Raw genomic sequence first — 12,378 nt, forward strand, 5'->3', positions numbered from 1 at the left:
ACCCTTTCAAGACTTTCCATACCACATCTTGCATCACCCTCCTGGGCTTTAAATTTGGCTCCTAACAGGGAAATCTAATTTGTATATTGTTTCTAATTTATTTCCCCTTAATCCCTCTATTTATTCCAAGATGCTTTCTTGGAAATGGGAAATCATATTTCAATAAACCTAAACCCCTAAAATACCATATTGCCTTAAACTTTAAGGTAGATTGAAATTCAAACCAAAATTTAAAAATAAAAGAGTAAATTAAGCAAAAATCTGGTTCTTAGCCCAGAAGTGTACCAGCCTTACGAATTTGGCATTATATGTTCTCTGAGAAATAGCTGCAGTTTAAGTATAAATGATTGAAAAAAGAGAGAGAAATTGGTGTTGCCTTTATTTAAGAAAATAAAGATTTGGTGCATTACCTATGTTCTGTGAAACAAATTCAAGCTACATCTAATAATAATTACTAAACTTTAAAAATAAATTGTATGAGGTATGTAAAAAGACTGTTTTTATATATAAGCAAATTCCTTACCTTTCAAGATACCCCATCTGTGAGAAAGGAACTGCTTTAAATGAGGAAATGTTTTCTTGCTTCAGCCTAAGCAGCAATACTTGAGTTAGCTTAAATTTTGGACTAGTGTTAAATTTTGTTTAAAAAGGGATTCTGAAATAAATACATAAAACCAGCACACCAGATGATACCTCTCTCAGTCACCTGCCCTCCAGGAAGAGACCCAGAACTCTTGCTTTATCTTGCAAGTTCCCACCAGGAAGCTTCTGTCTCACCCCATCCTTCCACCTATCATTCCCAATCCCTCTACCTTAGGCCCCTCCTTTGCTCTTTCCTATCTTTCTGGGGCCTGATGTTGACCCTGCCCCTTAATCTCTGGCATTTGCAACCATTTATTCACACACTGAACAAGTATTTATTGCCAACTAGATGGTAGGCATTGTTCTAGGAACTTGCTATAGATCAGTGAGCAAAACAAAGATCCCTGTGCAGTTTACATTGCAACAAGTAGAGATGGACAATATATAATAAACTTAGAAAACAAGTAAGCTATAAAGTATGCCAGATATGTGCCATGAGAAAAAGAAAAAGCTGAACAGGGGAGAAGGGATTGAGAGTAAGAACATCCATATCCTGAGAAGGTGGATTCTTGGCTACATTCCTGCAGTTGCATGTAAGAATCAACATAATCCAGCCCAGCTCTTGATATACTATCCTTCATTGACCTATTATCAGAGTTCTTGGAGAGTATCGTAGACAGGTATGCTTATTATTTCCCAGCCTCCCTTGAAATTAGGCCAGGCCCGTGTAGCTCATGCTGGCCAGTAAAATGTGAATGGAAGAAGTAGTTAAAAGTAAGTGTGTCCCTTTCACCTAATGGTTGCTTTAGTGTGGCAACCTTAGAGGCCATTATTCGAGGCACCATGGCTCTAAGATGGAGAAAGCCACCTGACCTACATCAGAATGTGACATGAGTAAGAAATAAACTTCTAATGTTTACACCACTAAGATTTCAGGGTTGTCTGAACTGAATCACAGTATCACATATTGGCTATATGTGTCAATATCTGTAAAAGAACGTGAACTGGGTAATTATAACAATCATTTTCTGCTTTTTTTTTATGGACAATAAAACTAAAAAGCATGAATTTTTACTTCCTCATAGATTGATAGAGGAATAAAGGCATAATTCTTCCAGAAAGAAATGAGCAATGGGAAATTATATTTAGGTTGACCTTTTAGGACTCCATGAATATTCTATGAAATATTTTAAGCAAATATTTTGATTCATCAATACAATTTACTTTTCTTGGATTCATACAATTTAATTTCATTGAAAAAATTACTTAGTAGAAAATGTGTAATTTGTTTTACTCTAATCAAAATATTTCTTGGGCCATTCAAAGTTTCCTAGCTATTCCCTTGACTTAAATCCCAAACTGGAGGAATATCTTTTTCTATAAACATTTACTATAACAGCACTCATTTAAAAGAGATTAAAATATTAACGGAATTCAGACAGAGTTTATAAGCAAATGCAAAGCACAGACAATATAGACTCTAAGCTGTGCATTGGGGAAATTTTATAATGTAAATTTGTCTGTGCTTTAACTCATGGTATCAGGCTGACCCTTGACCACATTTACTTCAGTGGACTCAGAAGAAAACATTTTGGATGACAGTCTCAAATCCAAAGATTCATTAATAAATAAAACCAATCTATATGGAAATATTGATATTCAAGGCAGACATGTAAGTGTGTAAAGCAAAAGACAACTGAATAATGGGAGGAAGACCCCAAAGATTCTCCCCTAGCCTGTCATGGTGTCTACAGTCCTACCATTAATGGTTGTTTCCTTTGACTCTTGAAGGATTTTATTTCATTGCCACTTTAACAGAAAAGAACGAGATATAGCTGGAACAGAACAGGCAAAAGAGATGGTTCCCCATGCTGGGGAGAAGGGACTGGATTGAATGGTAAAGGTGGTATAATAAGGGAACTCTGGTCTAAAATAAAGAGCAACTGATTAATAAATCAGAATGTTCTTCCTGAACACCTACTTTAAAACATTGTGCCAGGCATTATGCAAGATACAGAAATATATGAGGCTGGATTATTGTCTTGCTGAAGTTTGCAAGTCTAGTATTTGAAGGAATTGAGTCTAGTATTTGGTCTTTGTTATGGAGCCAGAGAATGAATGGATGGCTAGACCTAGAGCTAGAAATACAAATGTGGCCTGTGTTCATGCCCAGCAAATCTGCACAGGGCTCCAGAGAGGCCAATGTCAGGCAAGGGAACGGTATTGTGGGACTAGAGGAAATGAGATCTACAGAAGAAATACAGATGAAATGAACAATGAATTTATAAAGCCATTAATCCCTTGATAAACATTTTTATTCTTTAGCGTGAGAAGAAATTACAGGCTTTGATGCCTGAAGAATTTTATTCCACCAAATAAAAGGAAACATGATTTGGATTTCAGATAATTAGTTTGTTATATTACCTTTCAGTTTTGAGGTGTTTGTTTGTTCTAAACACTTACCGTCAAATTTTGCAAGTCTGTTAATGTCTGCTCCAAGTTCCGAGGTAACTGATAGTGCATGGCGGACTTTAAGGTTTGTTTCCCTGTGAAATTAATTGACACGACATGAATTTTTAAATGGAACAGCCCAAGAGCTTTTTACATAAAGTAATCAGGCGGGTGCAGCACATGCAAAATCCAACACAAAAGATTCAACAAACCCCCTTCTTATATCATTCACACTTCAGTAAAATGGACTCGGTAAAGTGGACAGGGATTGGCATGCTCCTAAAAGTTAGCATTCCACCCATGGCACATCTGTATAACAACACAGTGATCTGTTTTGTTATTTGAAAGAACAGAGGACATAATAAATATGGTTTCATTCGAACCTACTCAGACATCATGCATGAGTTACAAAACACATTAGGAATGGGAATGCAGTTGCCAAATAAAGGAGGCCAGTATCACTCTGGAGCCTACCACCGACATAGGAATTTTACTTGTACAAGATGGTCATGGCTAATTTCACTGTAGCTAAAATTTAAATGGGAAAAGGAATACAGCTCTTTCTGATGGAAAATCAAGTCAAAGATCCTGTAAGTCTGGGATCATACAACCAGACAGTAATTCGGCAGGTCACAGTGAGCTGGTCATCTTCTTCCAGGCAGAACCACTTGGACAGATGACCCTAGGGTATTCATGAAATGACCAGTTGTGACGTTTTCATGGCCATTATTCACATCTTGCATATAAGGGCTTGTCATCCCGGTTTTCTCACTGAGCTCAACCTAATTCTCTTCTATTGTAGCTTAACATCATCTGTCAGAGTTCTATCTCTTACATAAGTTTTTAGTAGTAAGTTCATTCAGTCAACAAACATTGATTGAATACATACCATAGTCACCCATGAGGTTCAGTGCTGCCCCACAAGGGTTACTGTTCTCTTGAGGGAAACAAGTGGTAGGTAAAAAGCAAATACCACCATTTGGAAGTACATGACAAACCATGAAATAACTGAATTTAGAGAACCAAGAAGCAGGTGCTTGAGAGGGCATTTAATCTAAACTTCCCGTAAATGAGTTTCACAATGATGTTAAGACAACATGAAATCAATTCAAGGAATACCCCTTGGTGGAATAGATTTCTGCAGAAAACACTAAGTTGGATATATAATTGAAGTTACTTTGCTTTAAAGTAATCTCATGGATCACTCATTGTCAAATCCATCAATTCATAGGATGCAGAAATGCCTTGGGATTGAGATACCCAAGAAGAACTTCAGAATTGAGGCAGAAATTGAGCTGGGCTTAATGGACCAGAGATAGTGGTGTTGAGGCTAAAGAACCAATGTGTCCATTCATTTAAACATACTCTTCAAATAACTGAAATAGTGATCCAGACTAGGCCAGACAGCCCTCATTTCTTAACCTAGCTCTACACATCATATCATTAAGCAAGGTTTATCATCATTGTAGGTTACTTCCTCAGGACTTTCTCCAATATCTCACTTCCATCTTCAGATATGAAACTAAAAGGAAAGAATAATTACATATAGACTTTATTGATTAAAAAAATTTGCACAGACTCTTAATTAATATCTTGTGCCCTACCATATTTTTCTTAATATGCCTCAGTATCTTGACTTCAAACTTCAAAATGATTTTCAGCATAAGAATCAATACAAAAGATCCAGTGTACCCTTTACTCAGTTCCCCCTAATGGTAACATTCGTAAAATTATATCACAATGTCACAATATCACAAATAACACTGACACAATCAAGATGGAGAACATTTCCATCACAAGGATTTCTTAGGTTACCCTCAGTAGACACACCCATTTCCCTGACTCCTCCAACCCATCTTTCACTCCTGGCAACCACTGATTAATGGTTTCTTTCTATAATTTTTCCATTTCAAGAATGTTATATAGGTGGAATCATACAGTATGTGACCTTCGGGGTTTGGCTTTTTTACTCAACATAATTCTCTGAAAAATCATCCAGATTGTTGTATATATCAATAGTTCTTTCTTTTTTTATTTGTTCAATAGTGTTCCACAATATGGATATACCACAGTTTGTTCAACCTGTGAAAGGACATATAAATTGTTTCTAATTTGTGGATGTTACACATTAAGCTGCAATAAACATCTGTATATAAGTTATTGCGTAAACACAAGTCCTCATTTCTGTGAGATAAATGTCCAGAAGTGAAACTGCTGGGCTGTCTGGTAGTTGCATGTTTCATTTTTTGAGAACCTGCCACACTATTTTCCAGAGTGATTATAGTAATTTATATTCCCATCAGCAACGTGTGAGTGATCCTGTTTGTCTACATCCTTGCCAGCATTTGGAGTTGTCACTATTTTTAATTTTAGCTATTCTGATAGGTATGTACTGACATCTCATGTGGCTTGAATTTTAATGTCCCCAACAGCTAATGATGTTGAAAATCTTTTTATGCGCTGATTTGTCATCTGTATGTAATCTCTGGTGAAATGTGCCTTTATATCATTTGCTAATTTTCTAATTGGATTTTGTTCTTAATATTGAGTTTTGACCATTTTTCTTTTTTTTAAGATTTTATTTATTTATTCATGAGACACAGAGAGAGAGAGGCAGAGACACAGACAGAGAGAGAAGCAGGCTCCTCGCAGGGAGCCCATTGCAGAACTCGATTCCCAGACCCGGGATCATGCCCTGAGAGGAAGGCAGATGTTCAACAGCTGAGCCACCCAGGCATCCCTTTTGAGAATTTTTCATGCATTCAAGATAAGATCCTTTGTCAGGTAGATGGTTTGCAAGTATTTTCTCCTAGTCTGTTGCTTATTTTTTCATCTTCTTTAACAGGTTCTTTTGCACAACAATTTTTAATTTGAAGTATATTTTACCAAGTTATCTTCTTATGAATTATGCTTTTTGTGTCAAGTCTAAAAACTCTTTGACTAGCCCTAGATCTTAAATATTTTCTCTAAAAGTTTTATACTTTTATGTTCTACATTTGAATTCAATTTCCTTAATGGTTACAGGGCTATTCAAATTGTCTATTTTATATTGAGTGAGTTGTGGTAGTTTGTTTTTTGATGAAGTGGTCTATTTCATCTGGGTTGTTAAATTTATGTGTATAAAGTTGCTTATAGGATTTCCTTATCCTTCCCTTATCTTCAGGATATGTCATAATATCCCCTGGTTCATTCATGATATTGTTATTTTGTGTCTTTTTTTTCTTATTCAGTCTTCCTGAGGTTTATAAATTTATTGATGTTTTCAAAGAATCAGCTCTTTGTTTTGTTGATTGTTCTCTCCTTATTTTTCTGTTTTCAAGTTCATTGATTTCTGCTCTTGTCTTTATCTCCTTTCTTCTGCTTGCTTTGGGTTTATGCTATAATTTTCTAGGTTCTTAAGATGAGATTTTGGATTATTGACTTGAGACTCTTTTCCAAGTATATGCAACTAGTGCCATAAACTTCCCTCCAAGCACTATTTTAGGTTTTGCCCAAACCAAGGGTAGGGTCACATAGGCCAAACTCTATTTGAGTAGGCCAGTAGGACAATGATTTGGGAGGCAGTGGCTAAAACTAGGGGCTTTTTTTGTCAGACTACCAGGTATGAATACTGGCTTCACTTTTGAGAAGTTTAAGGTAAATTACTTAATATTGCTAAGCCTTGTCATCCGTACAATGGGGCTTATATACTACCTATATCAGGATTAAATGATAAAATCCATCTAAGAAATGTAATAGCAAGCATGCAATAAATGTTTTTGTGCCAGACAAATTGAATCCACTGGAGCAGAACTGCTATATTTTCTATAATTAAATCTCCCTGTAAACATTAATGTCAAAATTCCATTTCTTTCTCCTTTCTCCAACTTCATTTCACTCAGTTCCAAAGAATTGCCTTCTAATGTAACATCAGTGCTTCTTTCCTCAGAAACATCAATGCTTTTCTCATTTTCCTTAGAGAATCACATGAAATTTTAAAAAGAAAAAACTAAAACAAAGCCCTTCTAAGGAACCTCAGTGAAGAGTCCTATACAATAAGTCACATAGACATGTTTAATTCACTGTTTTGGAGGGAAAATAAACTCAGGATAAAAGACAGAACTTTCAAAGAACCCACAAAGTACTTAATAAATGGAATTTTCAAGTTAGTCTCTTATTTGTTCCAAGAAAATTAAACGAAGAATAAAGTTTAGGTTGAATCCTGTTCTTAAAACTATTACTGCTAAATTAAAAACCAATCTAATTAATTATTCTAAAGTTAATAACTTACCCATCAAGCTCAGCAGTTTCAATATAACAGAGGCTATGTGGCTCACTACTTGATAGGAGAAGGAGATCAGCCTATTTTTAAAAAATCATAAAGAATATATGAAAAGGGAAGACTGGTTGAAAGCCTTCTATGTTGTATCACTCCTACTTATTAATGAACCAGGAAAGCCTTAGGGGGAAAAATAAAAGTGAGAGAGGTAAAATCCTGTTCCACCTCTCTGCTACAAATATGCCCCAAATCAAACCTTCTCTCTACTTCCCTGTTCCTGTTGGGTCCAGCCCTTGAACATTAGAATATAAGCAAGGCCAGGGGATATCATATAAATTAATAGCCACTTCATTTATTTTTTTCTGCAAGAAATATATAAAATTCTACTTTCTTGTCTTGATAATTACTAATGGAAAATATAAAATTTTCCTCAGTAAGTGAGATAATTGGAAATGTTCCTATGTATATAATTTAATTACCTATCATTATCATTTAAGAGTAGGGGCAGGCAAAGCCAATGGGGAAAAGATAGAAGTAAAGGAGGAAAAATTTGAAAACCAAAGAAAAAAATAAGACTGGCAAGGAAAATTTTAAAAGAGAAAAAAAGAAAAAAATTAAAAATGTAAGAGAAAAATGGTGGAGTATAATGAAGGGAAAAGAGAAAATAAAACAGGGTAAGCAAGAGGTAAGAAAGAATAGAAAATGTTCTAAAAGACAGCAAAAAACATTAGTGGATGTTTCACATAAACAAGTAGTGAATCTTTCACAGAGATAAACAAGTAGTCAGTCTTTCACAGAGATGAAATTCTTCATTTGAGCTTCAGAAATGACTTATCACAATTCAGTTTTAGAATATGGCTGCTTCCTATATTGGGGAACTGTTTATTTAAAATTAAAAATTTCACTTTAAAATAAGGGTTTTTACGAAATTCTGAAAGATTTAAGGTCTAAAATTATTAACTAAAATTTTAGAATTTATTTTGATACAATAACCTATTGTATAGCTCTATTTGAATGTGTCATTCCAAACTATGAAATTTTCTTACCTTTGTTTCTTAAATTATTAGAGCTGTCCTATTCTCAAGTCCTAGAGATTAAATTTAGAATCAATCCACTCATTCCATTGTCTCAAGCTTTTAAATGTACAACTCAAATATAGGTGAGGGGTGTGTATGTGTGTGCACATATGTGTGTCCAGTTTTGACTGAATTGCGATAAAACAGAATTCAAAACAACTCAGTGACAAGACCCTAAATGAATAAATGGGTTTATAAATCAAGACTCTTCCTCAACTCTAACAAAAGAGTCACAGAATCCTGAGGCAGCAAAATTATTTTCTGACTAGTCACAATGTGACTGTGGCAAACCCACTATAGAGAGAACCTGTAGAGTTGTATGCAATTCTTGAGCCAAAATACTACCTACTTTTATTTATTTATTTATTTATTTATTTATTTATTTATTTATTTAAAAGATTTTATTCATCTATTCATGAGAGACACAGAGAAAGAGAGAGGCAGAGACACAGGCAGAGGGAGAAGCAGGCTCCATGCGTGGAGCCCGACGCGGGACTCAATCTCGGAACTCCAGGATCACGCCCTAGGCCGAAGGCAGGTACTAAACCACTGAGCCACCCAGAGATCCCCCTACTTTGATTTTAAAGAGAAAAAAATGTTTTCAAAACTTCACCTTGGCCTTACTTCTCACATTTAAATTTCAGTTACTATGACAGCAGTACAGCTTCATGTTCTATGAGCCTATGACTCCTCTGAACTCAATAGGATCATTTTAAACAAAATCCAAAATTCTCTAATTCTTATCATCTCTGATTGAAAATAGTTACGAAGTACAGAAAAGGATCCCAATTTATACCTAGAGTTGCTTTTCTTCTAAACTCTACACAGTAATGATTTGATGTTACTATTTACTATTGAGCTTAGCTGCTTAACACTTTTGGTAGACGAAGGAAGGATTTGTTGTCTGCTGTTCGCTCAGAACATGTGACTGAGGCACCACCACCACTTGGTGACTAGACTCTCTCCTAAGTAGTAATTTAACTTACTAGAGACGGCTACTGAGAACTGGAAAACCCCCAAGTTCTGAGCTAACTCCTCCTGCCTTGTCTACCCCCTGGGAACCTGAGACTTCTACCTTCCTAACCTCAACCTTCCCCACCTCTTCCTGTCCCCTCTGTTGTCATCTTTTTCATTGATGTCCTCCAAACCTTGCTCCTGTTTCTCTACTTCTTGATCTCTGTCCTGCACTCTCCTCATTCATCCCCATTCTCCCTGCCCCACTGCTGAGCTTTGACATTCTTTGCTAACACCTCCCCTTCACAGTTTTTAATTCATTACAGTTGAGAAGGAAGTGTAAAAGGGCAGGACCAATAGGGGCATCCAGAGAAATAAGGGGTCACCCACACATCATCATGCAGTGCTCCTATTTCCAGGTCCACTCAGTAAGAATTCTAAAAAGAAAATTATGAGAGAGATGAAGTAGGGAAAGAGAGCCATGTTAGTCCCTGATCATCATCCTTTTGTCAGAGATTCTGTGGCTGGAGTGCAGCAACATATGGGTGGTCTTACAGCCCCACCAGCCCCATGACTCTGGGAGCCCCAGATCAGGCCTCCTCAAGCTGACACTTTCAGTATGTCTCAGGGTACCCAATCCCTAGTCGACCCAGAAACCTATATTTGAGTTGTAGGGGTTTATAATACTGGTATTTAGTGAGGGCTTACAATGTGCATGGCACTATCCTAAGAGCTTTAGGTGCAATATTTTATTTAACTACCACAGAAGTCCTATAGTGTATGTTCTATTGTTATCTCCACTTTACAGATGAGCAAAGTGAGGCCCAGAGAGGTTCAGTAACTTGTTTGAGGCCACATAGTAAGTGATATATCAGGATATGAATCCAGGCAATCTAAGGCATATACAGCTGGAATATAAAAATGAATTCGTTCAAGGATTTCACAGTTTAGTAAAGGCAGAATATGATAAGAGTCCTAAAAGTCTTATTTCCAAAGTGCTATGGGAGAAGTACAAATGAGGAATAGTACCTCAGAGTGGTAGCTGGACAAAGAGCTTCATGGAAGACTCTGGATGGTATGAAGCGCAGGTCCCCTTAGGCAGAGACATGAGCAAGAGTTAAGAACAGGGAAAAGAAAGCACCATTACTGGAACTCACAAATGGGCTGGGAAACCAGTCATTAATTCCAACCAGAACCATTTTCTTCAGACATCCTTTGTACTTTCTTCTGTCAATTATTCTCAGTGCCCTGCCAGGAAAAGTTCAACTATGTCCCCCAAAAATGAAGCAGTGTTCTCCAACACAATGCCCTTTCCTCCACATCCACAGACAGCAATTGCTTCATAAAAACCTAAAACAAATATTTCAATCAGATGAAGCTTGAAAAGAATCCATTGAACATCTTTAAGGCTTCACAACCAACACTAAATTCGTAGGTTTATTAGGCATAATTAATGTTCACATTATTTTTGCAAATAAAGCAAAATCTCAGGTGATGATAATAGCTAAAAACTGTACAATTCTTTTTTTTTTGTCTTTCAAAAGCTTTATTTTTTTAAGTGTCCAGGACTTTATTATTTATTTATTTTATTATTAGAGTTCAATTTGCTAACATAGAGCATATCACCCAGTGCTCATCCCACCAAGTGCCCCCTTCAGTGCCCGTCACCCAATCACCCCATCCCCCCAACACCTCCCTTTCCACTACCCCTTGTTCGTTTCCCAGAGTTAGGTGTCTCTCATGTTCTGTGACCCTCACTGATACTTTCCACTCATTTTCTCTCCTTTCCCCTTTATTCCATTTCACTATTTTTTATATTCCCAGAATGAATGAGACCATATAATGTTTGTCCTTCTTGATTGACTTGCTTCACTCAGCATAATACCCTCCAGTTCCACACAAGTTGAAGCAAATGGTGGGTATTTGTCATTTCTAACGGCTGAGTAATGTTTCATTCCATACATAGACCACACCTTCTTTATCCATTCATCTTTCGATGGACTCCGAGGCTGCTTCCACAGTTTGGCTATTGTGGACATTGCTGCTATAAACATCGGGGTGCAGGTGTCCCGGCCTTTCACTGCATCTGTATCTTTGGTGTAAATCCCCAGCAGTGCAATTGCTGGGTCGTAGAGAAGTTCTATTTTTAACTCTTTCAAGAACCTCCACACAGTTTTCCAGAGTGGCTGCACCAGTTCACATTCCCACCAACAGTGCGAGAGGACTCCCCTTTCTCCACATCCTCTCCAACATTTGTTGTTTCCTGCCTTGTTAATGTGCCCCATTCTCACCGGTGTGAGGTGGTATCTCATTGAGGTTTTGATTAGTATTTCCCTGATGGCAAGTGATGTGGAGCATTTTCTCATGTGCATGTTGGCCATGTCTATGTCTTCCTCTGTGAGATTTCTCTTCATGTCTTTCGCCCATTTCATGATTGGATTGTTTGTTTCTTTGGTGTTGAGTTTAATAAGTTCTTTATAGATCTTGGAAACTAGCCCTTTATCTGATATGTCATTTGCAAATATCTTCTCCCATTCTGTAGGTTGTCTTTTAGTTTTGTTGACTGTATCCTTTGCTGTGCAAAAGTTTCTTATCTTGATGAAGTCCCAATAGTTCATTTTTGCTTTTGTTTCCCTTGCTTTCATGGATATATCTTGCAAGAAGTTGCTGTGGCCAAGTTCAAAAAGGGTGTTGCCTGTGTTCTCCTCTAGGATTTTGATGGATTCTTGTCTCACATTTAGATCTTTCATCCATTTTGAGTTTATCTTCGTGTATGCTGCAAGAGAGTGGTCCAGTTTCATTCTTCTGCATGTGGATGTCCAATTTTCTCAGCACCATTTATTGAAGAAACGGTCCTTTTTCCAGTGGATAGTCTTTCCTCCTTTGTCGAATATTAGTTGGCCATAAAGTTGAGGGCCCATTTCTGGGTTCTCTATTCTGTTCCATTGATCTATGTATCTGTTTCTGTGCCAGTACCACACTGTCTTGATGATCACAGCTTTGTAGTACAACCTGAAATCTGGCATTGTGATGCCCCCAGCTATGGTTTTCTTTTTT

General features: G+C 36.9%; 1 protein-coding gene across 4 annotated transcripts in view; it reads right to left on the reverse strand.

Moving 5' to 3' along the window:
• The window catches only part of ATP8B4 (ATPase phospholipid transporting 8B4 (putative)), a 237,707-nt gene that overhangs the window by 95,526 nt on the left and 129,803 nt on the right, over positions 1–12,378 (reverse strand). For all 4 annotated transcript variants that reach the window (XM_077881039.1, XM_077881040.1, XM_077881041.1 and 1 more), the window contains 2 exons: positions 7,304–7,374; positions 3,046–3,128 (listed from right to left, as the gene is read on the reverse strand). In XM_077881039.1, the coding sequence (XP_077737165.1) occupies positions 3,046–3,128; positions 7,304–7,374 (154 nt within the window). The remainder of the gene's footprint in view (positions 1–3,045; positions 3,129–7,303; positions 7,375–12,378) is intronic.

The sequence above is a fragment of the Canis aureus genome, chromosome 32 (genome assembly GCF_053574225.1).
Source record: "Canis aureus isolate CA01 chromosome 32, VMU_Caureus_v.1.0, whole genome shotgun sequence".
In the NCBI taxonomy this organism is placed as follows: domain Eukaryota; kingdom Metazoa; phylum Chordata; class Mammalia; order Carnivora; family Canidae; genus Canis; species Canis aureus.